An 18,895-nucleotide genomic window follows, 5' to 3' on the forward strand; every position below is an offset into this window, starting at 1 on the left:
GCTTCAAAGCTCCAAAGGACAGGCTGATTCCACATTGAAGCCAGTGTACATGGACCATTCTGAAAAGCTTCAGGGTCTTAGGAATTTATGCTAAATCTATTCTGCCTGTGCTTTATAAATGGAACAAAACCTAGACGACAGCACATCTGTTTACAACATGGTTTACTCAATATTTTAAGCCCACTTTTGAGACTTACCACTCCGAAAAGATTTCTTTCAAAATATGACTGCTCGGAGCACCTGGGTGGCTCAGTCCGTTAAGCCTCTGACTCTTGATTCTGTCTCAAGTCATGATCTCAGGGTCGTGAGATTGTGCTCAGCAGGGAGTCTGCTTGACATTCTCTCTGTCCCTTTCCCTCTGCTCCTCCTCCCCCTGCTCTCTCTCTCTCTTAAATAAATCTTTAAAATAAAAAAGTATCCTACACCTTAAGAAAAAACAAAAAACATATGACTGCTCATTGACAATGCACCTGGTCACCCAAGAGCTCTGACGGAGACGTACAACGAGGTTAGTGTTGTTTTCATGCCTGCTCACAACATCTCTTCTACAGCCCATGGATCAAGGAGACATTTTGACTTTCAGGGCTTATTATTTAAGAAATATATTTCATAAGGCTATAGCTACCATAGATAGTGATTTCTCTGATGCATCTGGGCGGAGAAAGTTGAAAACCTGTAAAGGATTCACCATTCTAGATGTCATTAAGAACATTCCTGATTCATAGGAAAAGGTGGAAATATCCACATTAGCAGGAATTTGGAAGAAGTTGATTCTAGCCCTCATGGAGGACTTTGAGGGGTTCAAGCCTTTAGCAGAGGGAAGAAACTGCAGATGTGGTGGAAATAGGAAGAGAACTAGAATCAGAAGTGGAGCCTGAAGATGGGACTGACTCGCGGCAATCTCATAACCTAACTTTCATGGATGAGGAGTTGCCTCTCATGGGTGAGCAAAGAAAGTGTTTCCAGAGATGAAATCCACTCCTGTTAAAGATACTGTGGAGACTGTTGCAGTGACATCCAAGGACGTAGAATATTACATAAACTTAGTCTATGAAACACTATCAGGGTTTCAGAGGATTAACTCCAATTATGCAAGAAGTTCTACTGCGGGTAAAATGCTATCAAACAGCATCTCATGCTATAAAGAAACCATTCATAAAAAGAAGACTTCGTCAATGATGCGGCAAACTTCACTGTTGTCTTATTTTAAGAAATTGCAGGGGCCACCCCAAACCTTCAGCAGCCACCCCCTCGATCCTGCCAGCATTGAGGCAGAACCCTCCACCATCTCTAAACCATTGCATTACTCTCTGAACGTTCAGATTATAGTTAGCATTTTTTAGCAATAAAATATGTTTTGATTAAGGTATGTACATTGTTTTTTAAGACATAATGCTGTTACTTACTAGACCATAGTATAGTGTAAACATCACTTTCACGTGCACTGGGAAACCAAAAACTTCATTTGACTCGCTTTATTGCGGTGGTCTGGAACCAAACCTGCAATGTCTCCAAAAGGGGCCTGTAATCACTTAATCTGCTCTCCTCAGCGACAGACCTGCAGAGTGGCACAATTCTGCGAGGAAGCTCCACTCGCTGAGTAAAATATAAATGGCGCCCTCTGCAGGTGCTTGGAACAGGAAACAGCAGTTAATAGTAACTTGAGATCATTCTAAGTTTGGAATGGAAAGCTGGAAATTCTTTGTTTTACCATTGTTTGAGCTTCGAAAAGCAGCAGCCAAAGAGCATATTAGGAAAGCTTGAGTTGAGGAAGACAGTTCATAACAAATTTTTGTTCCTTTTGAGAGGGCTCGTGGAAAATGGGACTAGAAATGCTCCCTATCAGTGCAGCTCAAAGTGTGGTCTGAAGGTCAGCAGCCTCTCCTGGAAACTTGTTAGAAATGTATATTCAACCTATTAAATAAACTGTGGAGGGAGGATCCAGGTATCTTTGTTTTACTTTCTGGGGGATTCTCTGTCCCATACACTCCTGGTCGAGTTACCCCCTCCAGAGTTAACAAAAGTTGAATCCCAACCACGGGGTGAAATGGACATTGCCCCACATACTGATTCCTTTGGGTAAATAAAAATTCATCCAGGGGCGCCTGGGTAGTGCAGTCGTTAAGTGTCTGCCTTCGGCTCAGGGCGTGATCTCGGCATTCCGGGATTGAGTCCCACATTGGGCTCCTCTGCTGGGAGCCTGCTTCTTCCTCTCCCACTCCCCCTGCTGTGCTCCCTCTCTCGCTGGCTGTCTCTCTGTCACATAAATAAAATCTTTAAAAGAAAAAAAATTCATCTGAACTCCAGAAGATTGGTGTGTGTGTGTGTGTGTGTGTGTTGTTGTGTATGAGGGGAAGGAAGGGAGTTTTGTAGAAAAGGGCGAGAGCTGGTAAAAATGGAGCTGGGCCCTGGGATGGCTCGGCTCTATACCCATGCCTCACCATCCCTTGCAGCCCCATTATTTCTTTTGCTTTCCCTGCCCCTGTTTGTAGGTTTCTCATCTTAGGACTGTGCAGTTTGCGGGGCAGTAGGGGGCATTTCTTGGGGACGTGCGTGTTTTTATTCTTCTGGAAAAGAAACTGGAATAATGTATTCATTTTCAAACTAGGAAACCCCGTGCATCTTTGAAAAGGCAGACAAAAGTAATCATCCCTCCTGCTTACAACACAGCACTCCAAACCAGGTTTAATTATGTGTTTTAGAAGGAAAGTGGAGCTGAATGAAAACCTAGTCATTAACAAGGAGAATCTGAAGGAACTCCGTGGCAGAATGCTCCCAAAAACAAAAGACCTGGGAAATAAATCTGTCTTTGGAGTAAACCTTAATTTCCATGAAATTGGTCAATTTACACGACAGGACCATAATATATTTCTAAAGCTGTTCTGATTGACAACCCAGATGAACAATTCCTGGGTCTTGCCCATCATCCTCTCTCCAAGGAGAATTCTGACAAGCTAGGTCTCCTGAAGTCTTCCTGGAGGCCGGAAACGCATCTAGTCTAAGCCTCATACATTTGCCCTCACGTTAATCTCCGTTCTTGGGAAGAATGATTCTCAGGCCTCAACATGAATCTGAATTTGCTTAGTGTAACTGGCAGTTCTCCATATAACGTAGTCTGCTCTTATAACATGTTCAGTGGTCAAATTTTTCTTCCTTCATTCCCGAGCTAAAACTAACAGACCCAGGTTATGGCCTAAGAGAGCACATCTGGCTGTTTTGGAGAATGTGGGCTGGTCTGCCCTCTGTCCAACCATAGGTATATGTCCAAGGCATAGAATCCTAGGCGCAGGAAATGTGCTCTGTGAACATTTCAAAAACTCACTCATTCGAACAATATCACCATTTCTGAAGCTCAGTTTTTTTTCTCTTGGTTGGTTTAAATGTTAAACAGTTAAATAGATTCAAAAACTGCATTCATTTTCACTTCTGCATTTGGGGTAAGAATGAAATAATATCAATAAGATATTTCTAGTTTGGGGGAGGAGAATGGTTTGCACTGTTTACCATTCTCCTTCTTCTCATTGTTGCTAGAGTAACCCCTGTATTACCCAGAGCACTTCTAGAATAGGGCATCCTCTTTAACCAAAATTTATGGCTAGAAGAAAACAATGAAATCTGGAATATAATCACTTTTTTTAAAATAAAAATTTAGTGAATAACGTGACATCCAAACTATACTAAGTGTAATCTAATGTTTTTTAGTATTCATAGCGAATATGAATTGCAGGAACACTCAACCTTTCAAAGTGATCATGAATTAAATCACCACTGCGTCTGGATATAAGGAGGCGCCAATTAACAGAGTCCCGGTAATAGAATATTAGACAGTAGCACTCTCTCGTATTGTTGCTGTGTGGACTTGACCGCAGCCAGAGGACAGAGCTTCCAGCAGGAAGTGGAGAAACCAGACACCAGGTAAATTATTCAAGGTACGCAGGTGACTCGCAGGCTGCCTGACTCAGGCATGAGTTTCCCAGCTCAAAGCAGTACTTCCATAACATCTAACCTATGCTAACTCTGAAAAGAATGGCGTCGTCTGTCTTTACTCCTCCCAGGCTTCCAGACTTGACTTTTAAATCGCATTTGTTAGTGCGGCACAGCAATCCCAGATGACATCAGGCCAGGGGTCGAAGACCGCCCTGAACCCTGCTGGGGGATGGAGAACCACTGCCCTCAGCCCATGACCAAGGAAGAGGGCCCCACCAGCCTTCACTGCAGGGGAGCCTTGCTTGCCACAGATTAGATCAGGTCCCACAAAAACCGGCAGGGACAGAGCCTGGCCTTTACCTGGGACATCTGGACATAGGGGTTTTACCTCATTTCCATCATCCCTTCACCTCCATTGAAGCTTGGAGATGCAGTTTAAGGATTTCCACTTACACGTAGCCTATGATTTTTAATTGATTTAAAGAACTATACAGAGGGCCCTTTGTTTCCGAATAGCCCAATGCAAGAAAGGAAAGACTCATCTCCCCAAAGAGGTACATCTGGTCCCCAGGCCCAAGAGTAACAGCCACAGAAGTTGCTGTACTGAATGATTTTTCCTGTTGGACTTTACATGTCCTCCCTGTGGCACAACACAGCCCCTCCCCAGCTGCCAGGCCTGCAGTGACCTGTTACCTTAGGCCGCTGGTATTCTCAGCGGTGGCCAGCCTGGCCTCACACAGCTGCAGCTCCGGCTGCCAGCAGTTTTCTGTGTCTGTGGCTGCCAAGATTCCCGTCCACAGCCGTGACCAATCATTCATTCAGCAAAACGTGCCGAACCGTTACCATGCGGTAGGCAGGGGACCAGATGTTCCCTGGGTCACCAACATTTGGGGTAGGGCATGCCTTCTTATTACTTTCCCCACCCTGTGGGCTTCAGGATCAGAGAAAACTAGGTTGCAGCCCAAGCCCCATCAGTCACAAACCGCGATCAGGACGAATTGAGTTTCTTGCCCTCCTGAGCCTACCTCCTCTGCATGTGAGGAAGGTAACGGAAGTGTGACACAGTGTAAAATGACGTCATGCTGAAATTAGTCAGCCCAGTGCCTGGACCAGAGTTTCTCAACTACAGCACTACTGGCATTTTGGAAGGGGATCCTGGCTGCAGGGGTATCTCGTTCATTGAAGGTACTGAGCAGCACCCCTGGCCTGGACCCACTAGAGGCTGGTAGCACCCCCAACTGTGACAACCAAAAAATGTCTGCAGACATTGCCAAATGACCTTTGAGGGACATAAGTTCTCCTGGTTGAGAACCATTATGTGAAAATGAAAATAATAATATCTGCCATTATCATCATCATCCTTTGAGAAACAGCAGACTTCCAGCATGCCACTGAAAATGCAAATGAAAAAAAATTTTTTTAATTGAAAAAAAAAAAAAAGAAAAGAAAATACAAATTCTCCTTCAGAGGAGAAAAGCAGGTGGGATCCAGAAACGTCAAAGAACTGAAGCTTACCCTTACAATGATCCGTTCAGAGATGTGGGCAGACAATAGATAGCACTGGTCCTGGTGAGCAGCATACAGTCCAACCACCAACATGAAGTACCTAACTCAGAAACAGCAGATCAACACATCAGGAAACAGAGACACGATTTGTGCCAGCAAATACCACCCAACACTTCACGGTGAATTTACCTAGATAGGTTTGCATATTTAAAGATTTTTCTAGTCTCCTCTAAGTTGCCCTTCCTGTGAAATGAAAGAACAGTCGATTCACTCAATATTTTTCTGGGTCCACCCTCGGCCGGGTCTGAGGTATTCGTGAGCTGTTCCTCACATCACTGCTCACAAACAGATGCACAGCAGGTGGCCACCCAAGAGGTCCCTTTGCCCAGAGCCATGCAGGTCACGCACCCTATCCCAGCAGGGCCTGCCCAGCCGCACTGGATCCCTCCCACCCCGTCTGCTCTTCCCCTGTACACCCTCCACTCATGACTTTAGTCAAAGACCTCGACCCTCCCTCCAATTACTCCCAGTGCAATTTTCATCAACGTTACTTCAATTACTTCTTCCTATGTAACACTGATGAGGCATTTTTAAGATCAGATCATTTCTTGAAAGTCAAAATAAAACTATCCCTATGAGAGCAGCTTTGGCTTTAAGAACGGCATGTGAAAACCTTCCTCTGTAACTCCACAGAGTCTCTAATCCTTAGAGAATAAGAGTTGTCCCCCGTATCGAAAGTAAAATAGTTATAGTAATAATTGTTCTTTTCATTACAAACATTAGCCGTCATCTGAGTCCTCAAAATGTGTCATACGCTGGGCTAAGCCGTTCATCTACAGTATCTCACTTAGAATCGAGAAGGATATAGTCGTTGTTCCCATTTTACAGCATGGGTTAAGTTACATGCTCGAGGTCACCCAGCGTATACGGCAGGATCAAATTTCAAATTCAAGTCTTTCCAACTCCAACACTTACGTTCTAAAACCAGTGTTCCCAGATTTGAGGGTGCATCCAAGTCACCTGGAGGATTTGTTAAAATACACATTACTGGGCCCCACCCCAGAGTTTTCGATTCAGCAGGTCTTTGGTGAGGCCTGAGAAATTGCACCTCTAACAAGCGTGCAGGTAACATGGTCTCTGAGAGTCTGGGGCCACACTGTGAGAACCACAGGTTTAAATCATTAGTTCATTTTCCTTTTTTAACCAGAAAAGGCGACAGCAGAGCTCCAGGACTCAGGGCTTTATACTGGTGACGAGCACACAGGTTCAAGCAGGGCGGTCTGACGGTCCTCAGCCTTTGGACAACAGTGAGGCATAAACGTGTGGTCACTCCAGAGAATTAGGGAGGGAATCAAGGCAAGCAGATTTGGAGCTGGACAGGGGAGCAGGCACTGTGGGGGTGAGGATGGACAAGGAAAGACGCCTAAGGGAAAATGAGATGTGTTAATAAATGGCAAGAGTCCAAGAAGGGGGAAAGGGGCCATGGGCGGCCTGGTTTACAGGCTGGTAGGACCGAGAGGACCGAGGGGCCTCCGGAGGGCACCGGCTGGCCACGATGGGTGTGCACGCAGATGCTAGTACCTTTGGTCAGGATTTGGTTTGCCCTTCTTCCTCATGTTATTCGCTGTAGTCTCACTGAAGTGTAACCGGCCCAATGTAACTTTGGTGACCTGGTCAGCCAGCAGGTCGATTCTAAAACAGACAGCAGAAATACCAAGACACTGTGAGAGAATGTGGACTCTGATCACCTCTAACTCGTTCTGAGATTCCCAGGTATGTTCGGTCCCCCGTCCCCATCACAGTGCGGAGGACAGTTTACTCCAGGCACTGATTTTTAATAAACTCTCCACAACACGGGCAGGAATGGCTGCCAGGGAATTAACTCTCGGAAGGTGAGACATGCTCATTTAGCAGAAGCTCGAGCCCAGCGTTTCTGACTCATCAGGGCGGTGTGCTCCCCACACCACGTATGGGTTCCTTTAACTCCACCACGGAGAGAAAGGACTTTTCATCTGTGCCTCTGCCACTGTTGCTAGGGCACTTGCCTCCTGACAAGCACTGTCTCTACGTTCCTCATGAATTCCTTTGCCTCGCCTTCTGTCTTTGCCTTCTCCTGGCCTGGCTCCCACGGAAGACCACGCCCAGCCCGCCCCGGCAAGGGAGAACCAGAGGCACCAGGCAAGTTCAGTACTGCTCATACATGTGGCTCCTGCCTGAGCGTCAGCCTGCGCTCCTGCTTGGTCTCTCCAGGCAGTAGGATCTTCTTTCCAGCCCAGATGGGATTGACTCAGGGTCAAAACACTGAGATGTCTCAACTACATCCCAGCCAAACAGTCCAAAAGCAAATCCCACTCTGAGTCCTTCCACAGGGTGAATGCTCCCTTTGGACTGCCATATTGCTTTGGATAATGCCAGTCCTGCCTGCTATTTTGGAACCCACCGGGCAGTCCATCAACATAGCTTTAAAAAATAAGAAGAAATGAGTTCTAAGCACAGCATGAAATTAAAAGAAAGGTCTAACCATAATCTATGTCAAGGAATCCAGGTAGTTAGCAAGGGTGTTATAAACGGTTGTAAAAATAATGATGACTTGGGGCCCCTGTGTGGCACAGTCAGTGAAGCGTCTGACTCTTGGTTTCGGTTCAGGGTCCTGGGATTGAGCCCCCACATCAGGCTCTGAGTCCAGCGCAGCATCTGCTTGGGATTCTCTTTCCCTCTGCTCCTCCCCCCTGCACTCACTTTCTCTCTCTCTCTCTCATGAATAAATAAATCTTAAAAAAAAAAAAAATAATGATGGGGCGCCTGGGTGGCACAGCAGTTAAGCATCTGCCTTCGGCTCAGGGCGTGATCCCGGCATTATGGGATCGAGCCCCACATCAGGCTCCTCCACTAGGAGCCTGCTTCTTCCTCTCCTACTCCCCCTGCTTGTGTCCCTCTCCCGCTGGCTGTCTCTATCTCTGTCGAATAAATAAATAAAATCTTTAAAAAATAATAATAATGATGATGACTTACAAATGGAACTTTTTACAAGAATTTGTTTGAAATTATTCAATGCATTTTACTTACTTTGTTTTTGTTGCTAAGCATGTATTCACAATATTAACATATTACTGATGTAGTTTTTACAATGGGATTCCTTTTATTTTTTATTTACATTTTTTAATTGAAGCATAGTCGACATACAATGTTACAGTAGTTTCAGGTGTACAACATGATGATTCAACAACTTAAGCTATGCTCACCAAAAGCGCAGCTCCCATCTGTCACTGCACGGCATCACTACAATACCATTGACTCTATTCCCTCTGCTGTACCTTTCATCCCCGTGACTTACTCATTCTATAACTGGAAGCCTCTGCCTCCCACTCCCCTGCACCCATTTTACTCCTGCCTCAACCCCTCCTCTCTGCCAACCATCAGTTTGTTCTCCATATTAATAGGTCTGTTTCTGCTTTTATTTGTTCATTTGTTTTGTTTTTTAGATTCCACATATAAGTGAAATCACATGTCAGTGGGATTCATTTTTAATAATATAAATTAGGCAACAGGTCTTTCTCCCAATACATTCACAAAGGAATTCAGACAAGAAATTCTTACTTAACAGGATTGAAAATCTTTTTGCTTCTATCTGCTTGGGATTGCTCAATAGCAATTATTTGATTGGTGGCTTCTACCTGTGTGGAACAAGAAAAAGTAAATTAGTTACCAAATCCATACATTCATTTAATAATAAAAATGTCCATTAGTAAAGCAAGTCCTTCAAAAGTTTTCCAAGCCATCATGATAGGCACTGGGTAGAAGGAACAAGTCACCGAAAAGATGTATAAGACAATGGCCTCAACCTTAAGGAGTATGCTATTGGTGAGAAAAGAAATGAATACGTGTAAAACTAAACAACAAAAACACAAGACAACAGAAAACTTCAGGTGAGCAGTGAAGATGGTGTGAGCTCGTAGATGATTAAAACAACAGGAGCAAAACAGGAGCAAGGCAGCTCAAAGGGTACAAGCCTCCATCCACTCATTTACTCATTCATTCCATAGACACTTGCTGAGCACCTGCTATGCACCAGGCACTGCTCAAGGCATTCGAGATGAGCCGTGGACAAAATTAACAGAAACCCCAGCCCTTACAGAGTTAACATTCCAATAAGAATAACAATAAACAATGAAAATAAATTAAATACAGAGAATGGCATTTTTTTCAGTACTTGCTACAAAACTCTTCTTGCTCTGAACGAATTGTGGCAAGGGTGTGGTGAGATCTGTCCTGTCATATATGGCCTGTGGGTATTAGCATAAGGACAATTTTTCTGAAAAGCAGCCGGGCAACATACATCAAGAGTTTTAATAACGTTCATGCCTTTATATATAAATTCTTCTGGAATGTATCCTCATGCAGAGACAGGTATACATGGATGTTTACTGAAGTTTGATTAACAATGAAAAATTGAAAATAAGCGAATCTTATAATAATGCAGGAATATGGTACATTTATACAATAGAAGCTATATATTCTTTGTAAATGATATTTTATAGGGTCTTTAATAATATCATATGTTATTTTCATAATATACTATTAACAATATGAGATTAATTTTAGTAACAGAAAAAATTAGACTACCAAATGCTGGATCCCAAATATGAATGAATTTTCTCTCTTCTTTATAGTTGTCTATTGTATTTCAAAATTTTCACAATGGATTCATATTATTTCCATAATCAGAAAAATATGTTTTGTTGTTGTTTATCTGTTTGTTATCTGTGTTTTCTTCTGTTTTGTTTTGGTTTGGTTTGGTTTAAGAGCTCAGTTTGGAGCAAGAGCACCTCATGCGTCAAGCTCTATTTTGGGAGACTCACTGCCTAAACTCAGGTTAATAATTGGAATAAAATATGCAATTAATGGATGCTTCTCCCCCTAAGCGCTGGATCTGAGATAATAAGGTTACAAATCCTTGTTGACCACTCAGAAGTCATCCTACCTGTATTCTAAACCCAGCTCCCTCATTTACTCACCTTGGGTGAATTGTCTAACTTTACCATGACTCAGTCTCCCCTCTGTTAAACTGAAAAAGTGGGGACATTGACTAGATTAATGGCTCCTTGGCTTTTTTAAGTCAGAGACCTATTTGAGAATTTGGTGAGAACTACAAATCTCTTGCATATGAAAATGCACCAGCAGCAAAAAGAATAAAATATTACAGTTAGTAAAAGAAGTGCAAGATTTTTATAGTGAAAACTATCAAAATGTAATTTGAAGTGATGCTGTACCAGTGTCTGAGCCAGTTTCAGGCTTAAGAAGTTGGCAGTTCCCACTTCCTATGTCTTGGAACATTTATTCTTAGAACTTATCCACCATGCTGTGAGGAAGCACAACCTATCCCACAGAGAGGTCCACATGAAGAAGAGCCAAGGCCTCCGGCCACAGTCTCATTTGAGCTCCCAGCCAGTGGCCAGCCCCAGCCTGACAGACATATAAATGAGCCATTGTGGAAACTGGATCCAGGCCCAGCTGAGTCTCCCCAGCTGATGACTCCTGAAGAGACATGAATTGCGAAAGCCAACCCCTAACCAACCAGCACATTTGTGACCCAAATAGAGATCGTCATTATTTAAGTTGCTAAGCTTGGGGGGGGCGTGTTATGCAGCGATAGATAAATGGAACACTTAATAAATGTTGGCTTAATTGAATTGAGCTCAATAAAAGACTTACCTTAACCCCAAAAGCTTTCAAGTAAAACATTTCTATTGGTTTCAGGCCCATTTGGGTTTTGACAAATTTTGGAGTTCCCCAAACTTGGATATGGATGGTTATCTGAAAATGGTTCTTCTTTTGGCAAACAAAAGCTTCATCTGCTGGTGAAAAATTAAATCCTTTGTCTGTGACAACTCGGTAGCCTATATCAGGTCTATGAAAAGAGGAATCAAGAAAACAATTTAACAAACATTTTCTACATATTTTCTTCCATTAATAATATTAATAGTATAAACATTTCAAGAAAATATACTGTGGAAAGTGACTTTTGCTATATTTAATCAATTTTGTGGATTTTTGCTGAGGAAGTAAAAATGCTATTTCGAAACACAGATGGTTATCTCACAGCATTTTATCTTCTCCCAGGGAAGAAGTAGTTCTTGACAAATGGAAGCACTGTCTCCTCAGCCTCTCTCTTCCCTTTGTGCTTTCTAGAATTCTAATTTGACTTCACCATACCACAGAAAGATGTAGTCTAGAAGTTGAGAAGTACCGCATTAACTCAGACCTGTGAAATACCTGGGATAAAATTCATCTTTTGCTTCCCTTAAAAAAAAGGCCTAAATGTCATCAGCAACACCACACGCAAACAGTCCCTCAAATGAGTGAATATTCAGCCTACTAGTGGTTAGAAGAACAAAGCAGGCTGGTCAAAATTACTAGGAATAGCTTTAAGCCAGATTAACCAGAGCCAGTCAGAATACTGATTGAAGACCCATTTTCACCAGAGTTTGGTCATTTCCTTTTTATCCTCCTGATCCGGTAACAGCACTCAAAAGCTATTATGCTGTTTACTTCTGCTGGGAACAGAAGTGGTGGGGTGGCTAATCAGACCCTTCCTATCAAATTATTTTCAATATCAAGACTTTGTATATCACGTTTAATTAAATACCTTTAAATGTTAATAAAACTAAAACACCCTACATGTGTACCATTACTGAGTAGAGAAGAGAATATAGAAGGTGAAACTTTTTTGGTGAGTTTTTCCCATACATGTTGTAGATATGGAACATGATTTTTAATTCATCAAGATTCCTAAAAGTGGGTTTTTCCTCAGGAAGGAAGCTCCTTCCCAGGACCGGAAGCAGAGGAGGGCAGGACTTACTGCTCTGCTGCCGTGTGGTTCTGTGCTTCCTGGGATCTCAATTTGGACGGCTGCCATTAGAAGGAACAACACTGAGTTTCTAAATTTTCCTCTAATTCCAGAGACAGAAAATATGAATGAGTCTCTTGGGAAAAGAGTGTTCATTTTCTTTGCAAGTTAAGCACCTTCCCCATGGATCACGTCACTGGGTCACTGATTACTTCCAAGTAGCTGATTCGTCAAAGGCTCCACAATCATAGTGCCCGCCAGCAACAAAGTCAAGAACATTCACTGAATGAAGGATTTGATAAAGACCACATGTCTTAGGCTACCTGGAAACTTCATATTGACTCACGTTTCTAGAACTAATCTTCTAATTTACTTATCTAAAGGCTAGATGAATGGAGTTGTATAGATTTTACAGCAGAGGGTAATAAGAACTGTCTTGGTTGAGAAAAAAGGAAATACCTTTTTGTGATCTTCCATGTTTCACTATAAAAAACTCTGAAGGAAGGAGGTAAGGTTTATAGCTCAGTCAGCTATAAGCATTAGCCTGAAATGTAAAGACAGCTAGAAACAGAAACTGAATCAACCAAAAGCAATTATGCGGCTGAAGATTATTCTGAATCTTTAAACACCAATCTCTAGTTATAGAAATCTGTTTACCTAAAAATAGTGATTCTCTGTCTTTGATATCAAAAGTTAGACATAAAGTCAACTAAACTGGGTTTTTAAAAGCTCTTTTAACACAGGTTTTAAATATCACTCAAAAAAAAGTTTTTAATAAACCTTCTATCCCCTAACTTTATTGCTTTTAGGTAATTTAAGGAAACAATATTTTTGTGGCAAATTAGACATAATAATCTGAGACAAGTGATTTTCTGTCTCAGTGATAGGAGTAGTGAAATCAAGACAACCTGAAGTCTAATGTAGATTAATGTTTTCTTCTTCTTGCACTTAAGAAAAATGAATTATGTCTAAGCATTCAAAATAAATCTGCCTCTATAGTTTTGAGCTGATACCATCCATGTTCTCCTTTTTTTCCAGATCAGTGGAGCTTAGATAGGCTGTGCAAATAAACTTAAAAAATCTACTCAAGTAAGAAGAAGAATAAGTTGTCTCAAAAACTTGATCAAGGGTTTCATACCTCAGTACTCATATTTAAAATAGCATATGGACTACCCAAAAGACAACCAAATGAAGGCTAAGACTCGAAACCAAGACCAGTGGACCCTTCCTTTCTTTTTCTAATTGTACACAGTGGCAAAGACACGAAGTTGTGACATTTCAATGAGACAATTAGTAATTTGCTTCATTCTGCTTCCCATTCAACACACCAACTCCCAAAGTCTGTTTAAGTCCTTAGAAATTTTTTTAAGGAAAAGATTTCTTCCTTCTAGTTCATTCAACATGAAAGTCCTAGAGATAAGTTTTGCTCTTAAAGAAGCAATATTTGATTTGGAAAATACCATGGAAGGCCCTCAAGTTTGCAGATCAACGTTTCTCATTTCATATTATATTTATGACTTGAAAGTCCTATTCTTTAACCATTAACATTTTTTAGATTTTTCAAGAAGGCATTTATAATCTTGAAAATTCTAGAAGACTTAGGTAGGTGAATTATGCTCTAAGGAAAAAGAGAAGGCTCTGAGGATGTTTAAGAGCAATAATATGTAAGTCCACATTTATTTTTTAAAACTATAATGTCGTATGATTAGGATGACAATTTTCCAGTTTAAAGATAGTTTGTATGGCTTCCTTTCAGTCTCTACACACAAAGCCACGACCAGCTAGGATAGTTGCAATGTATGTTGACAATGAGCATGAAAATACTGATTCACAGCGTAGATATTGTGTGTGGGGGGAATGTCACCAGCTAGCTATTTAATGTGGCCACCGAAACAGTATTCTGTGGAATTTTTAATTAACAGCAGGATTACATGTTACTGATTTGGGAAATCCCCATTTTCCAGTTTGGAGTTTGAACTGGGTATGTGATCTCAGATTCACTCTCCCTCCATCATTAGTGGGTCAACTGTAATGAGATAGAACTACAATCCGGATTCTAAAAGGTCAGAAGCCCGTGTCCCAACTATTCATTAGTTGGAATGCAAAACATAAGGAGTAAGACACACTTCCTCATGGACCCACCCTATTTGATCAGAGGTGGCATCAAAGCCCAAATCCTTGGATTTAGTCTTGAGAGTTATCACTGCCTTTCTTCCCTCACTCCTCAGTACACCACCAGGAGGCCCTGGGCCACTTACAGTTTTTCATAATGACCATTGAATAAACCGTGCCAAGGCACACTTTGGTATGGCTGCCACTTCAGAGAAGGAGAACACTGGTCCACTGGCGTCATGTTCTGTCCCTCACTGTCGTAGTCTTGCACTTCGCTGCTGAAACTCCTACTTGTCACTGCAAAGAAATCGGTGTGTTAGAGCCTTCCTCCAAGGCTGATTTTCCTAGACTCACAGGCAGTTGCACAGAGCAAATGAACTGGCCACGTATGAGAAAGAGTGACCATGTGGGAAGTGACAAATGTTGGGAGGCAGGAGACATGTGGCTAGCCTTGTTGGAAACTAAGCCCTCAGTGTCCATCTACCCTATTTCCTGCCTAGCGTCTCCCCACTTCAAGTCAATGTGGTTCCAGTGAAGTCCACTCCCAGCCAGAGGAGGACACGGGGACCCAGGTTGGATCCGTTAAAGTACAGTGTTTACTACTTGCATCAATAATTGGGTCAGGTTGACTCATGGCCCAATCCCATCCAAGCAGAGTGAATCTCAGCACTTCAGGAGACACTGGTTCAAAGATGCCAACTCTTTCCCATGAGCTTTAAACCCATGAGATACATCCCCAAGAGCTGCTGGCACCATTTTGGGACATGAAGGCAAAGCCTGTCTGGGAATGAAGCCCACACAGCAGAAGGCAGAGTTGAGGATGAAGGGCACCCAGTCCTGATGGTGTGACTTAAGTTCTGGGATCCAATTCTACACTCTTGGGGGGCAGGAGCCAATAAATCCTCCAGTTTTGTGGAGGGTTTTTTTTTTGTTTGTTTGCTTGTTTTTTGCTTCAGGCAGTTTGAGGTTTTGGGGTTTTGGGGGTTTTGTCCTTTGTTTCTTTGTTTTTGTTAATTGCAACGAACACATTCTAATCTGTTACAGGTCCCTTGTGGCACTAGCTTTCTGAACTTAGACGAGCTAATTATTCACTTAGTGTCTTACTTCCCTCAACTGCAAGATAGAAATTAAAACAGATGTCTTGCCCATCTTGCAACGTTATACAAGCAGAGAGAATATCATAGTACAAGTGAAAGCACTTTCAGAAGCTAATGCCAAGATAAAGTAACAGAAAATGTCGTAAGTATGTAGTATTGACTATATGAAATTGCTACTGTTCTGTGTTAAAATAACAGCAATTTCACATGCGCAAGCTACTATTTTTGCATAATCCTTGCAAATTGTCTTAATTTGAGTATGCCTCCAAACCGTATGATTCAACCTCAGATAATTTTTATGTAAATTCTATTGGTACACTTTCTGTTTCTCTTTTCTTTTAACTCCATGACTATCACTCATGCCTGACATCAAGAGTGAAAGGGAAATGGTGGGTGTTCACAAGATCAGGTGCAGGCCGAGAGCAACAACACAGAAATATGAGCTGAGCTCCTGGAGAGCGTGCACTTAGCCCGCACCTTGGAAACTGCAGGGTTTTCTTTCACTCGTCTAACTTCCTTTCTCTATCCTTCCACTGAGGACTTCCTCAAATGAATAAATGACGGAGCTGCTTTGGGTTGTCTCTGATCTCAAATGTCAAAGAAAATGTGTTTACCTTGGGGTAACCCTATTATGCGTCACCTAAGCAAAACATCGATTTTTCCAGGTTTGTAAACAAGCATTTTGAAAAGATTTCTCAAAATCATGAAAAACTATTTCCCAGCTTAGAATACAGGAGGTCAGCAATGCAAGGACCTCTTCATACCATCTCTCCTCTAAAAGTTATCAGACCTAAAAACTTTTCAAAACAAACACCTTCCATGGTTCTCCCACTTTTACCAAATTCAGAGAAAGGAAGAAACCAGTTCTACCAGCTCTCCTTCCTCTGTCCTCCAGTGGAGAGAGGGTAAAGGAAATTCAAGAGCTTGGGGTTTGGAATCAGTGGGCCTGGGCTTGAGTCCCAGCTCCACACTTACCAGCTATACAATCTAGGGAAACGGTTTCTGGTCTCGGGGCTTCAGTTTCCTCATCTACAAAATGGGAGTAACTGTATGAAACCTCCCGGGGTTGGTGAAGGGATTCGACGAGTTAGGTCTGTAAGTGCTTAGCACAGTGTCTGTCCCCAGAAAGGGTTTAAACAATGGAGCGTTTTGTTTATATCATTGGCACTGTCCTCATCACATGGTCTTGTGTCAGCTCAGGTGACTCGGTTATGTCTAAGAAGCCTCATCGAATACTTCTGTTCTTGGCCTCCATGGTAACGCTCTCTGATGTGAAATAACTCACACCAAGTGCCTGAGTGAGTATCAGCTAACTTGGGCCCTTTCCCACTCATGCATGGTAGCAAAGTCAAGGATAACAGCATATCCTGCTTTTTTCCATTTTAGCAGAAAAGGGATGGGGCAACCACTCCAACAGGACTGACATAGCCATGGCTTCCCTGGGAGCTGGATATCAGCTGGTGAGACCCAGAGACCACAGGTCCATACTGAAATTCGAGGCACAAGCCTGAGCCCGATACTGGGACCTATTACTATTCACACTAATAATAACATCTACTACTCCTGTGTACTTTCTTTTTTTTATTTTTTTAAGATTTTATTTATTCATTTATTTGAGAGAGAGAGAGGGAGGGAGAGCACAGAGGGAGAGTGAGGAGAAGCAGACTCTCCACTGAGCAGAGAGCCTGATGTGGGACTCGATCCAGGCCCTGAGATCATGACCTGAACCAAAGGCAGACGTTTAATGGACTGAGCCACCCAGGCTTTCTCCTGTGTACTTTCTGTACCACACGCACTGTCCCCAAGTACACCAAGACATTTGACATAGTTTCTCATCAACTCTTCAAGGTAAGGATGCCTTTGTTTCAATCAACTTTCTTTACTGAAGTATAAGATACATAAAGAAGAATACACAAATCATTAGTACACATTTTGATACTTTCTAATAAAATGAATTATACTGCGTAACTATCATTGGGCCAAGAAATAGGACATGTCCGGCACTCCAGAAGTTACCCTCATGCCCTCTTCCAGCTACTACTTTCTCCTGCCCAAAAACAAATCACTATTCTGAAATTAATACTATAGAGAAGTTTATAGAAGTGGAATTATATGATATGAATTCTTATGTGTTGGCTTCCTCTGCCCAACATTATGTTTACGGGATTCACTCATTGTTGCAAATGGCAGTCATTTGTTCATTTCTATTACTGTAGGAATATACGACAATTTATCCTGCTTTGGATAGTTGTTTGGGTTATTTCAGTTTGTGGTTCTTGTAAGTAATGCTGCTGTGGATAATTTCGTGCATGTCTTCTCGTGGGTGTACATACACATTTCTGCTAGACATATTCCCAGCGGTGGAATTACTAGGTCATAGGATATGCATTAGTCCATGCAGCCAAACTGATTACAGGAGGTTATGAGATCAGGATTCCTAATGTCATTTAACAAATGTGGAAATTGGGGTTTAACCATCTGAAATAACTTGCTCAGTGTCACAGCTGTTAAGTGGGAGAGCCAGGGTTCAAGCCATCCTCTTCCCTTCACGCTACACTGAGGGTCCCTAGAGAACATGCAGCAGAAAAGGAATAGAAGTGTGAAGGCAGCAAACTGACCAAGTTTCCACTTTTTGGAAAAATTCATAGCTTGCATTTTAATGTCTTTCAGAACATTCATTTATACATTACTTTTAAAAAATCTTAGAAATGGGTGAAGTAGAAATTATGATTCTCTTTGATAATCAAGAAAAGTCAGTCTTAGGGAGTCTGGGTGACGCAGTCAGTTAAGTGTCTGACTCTTGGTTTCAGCTCAGGTGGTGACATCAGGGTCCTGAGATCCAGCCACTCAGTGCAGTTTCTGCTTGTCCCTCTCCCTCCCCTTCTGTGCAACCCCCACCCCCATGCTCTCTCTTTCTCAATTTCTCTCAAATAAATAAATAAATCTTTTTTTTTAAGATTTTATTTATTTATATGACAGAGAGACAGCCAGCGAGAGAGGGAACACAGCAGGGGAGTGGGAGAGGAAGAAGAAGGCTCCCAGCGGAGGAGCCCGATGTGGGACTCGATCCCGGAATGCCAGGATCACGCCCTGAGCCGAAGGCAGACGCTCAACGACTGCACCACCCAGGCGCCCCAATAAATAAATAAATCTTAAAAAAAAAAAAAGCCAGTCTCAGAAAGTCCCAAGTTGCTGAGGAGATGAGACAGATACTTTTTCTGACTTTACAGCGTGAGCTCAGCCAGTGCACCTCCCTGGGGGCCAAAGGCCACAACTCTGGGGCTAAAAAACCCTTTTATATTTGAGGTTCACACCATGAGTCCATGAACCCTCTTACATGTGGGGTTCAGGTCAGATGGAAGCAGGAACCCTCTCATATGTGGGGTCGAGGCCATGTGGGGCTGGA

General features: G+C 42.4%; 1 protein-coding gene across 4 annotated transcripts in view; it reads right to left on the reverse strand.

Annotated features, from left to right (window-relative positions):
* MYRFL (myelin regulatory factor like) overlaps nucleotides 1-18,895 on the reverse strand; it is a 129,160-nt gene that overhangs the window by 53,359 nt on the left and 56,906 nt on the right. For all 4 annotated transcript variants that reach the window (XM_087868926.1, XM_087868927.1, XM_087868928.1 and 1 more), the window contains 5 exons: nucleotides 14,539-14,689; nucleotides 11,146-11,341; nucleotides 9,031-9,107; nucleotides 7,015-7,125; nucleotides 5,443-5,533 (listed from right to left, as the gene is read on the reverse strand). In XM_087868926.1, coding sequence (XP_087725052.1) covers nucleotides 5,443-5,533; nucleotides 7,015-7,125; nucleotides 9,031-9,107; nucleotides 11,146-11,341; nucleotides 14,539-14,689 — 626 coding nt within the window. The remainder of the gene's footprint in view (nucleotides 1-5,442; nucleotides 5,534-7,014; nucleotides 7,126-9,030; nucleotides 9,108-11,145; nucleotides 11,342-14,538; nucleotides 14,690-18,895) is intronic.

This window comes from Ursus americanus, chromosome 17, assembly GCF_024610735.1.
Source record: "Ursus americanus isolate L20-20 chromosome 17, mUrsAme1.1.p, whole genome shotgun sequence".
In the NCBI taxonomy this organism is placed as follows: domain Eukaryota; kingdom Metazoa; phylum Chordata; class Mammalia; order Carnivora; family Ursidae; genus Ursus; species Ursus americanus.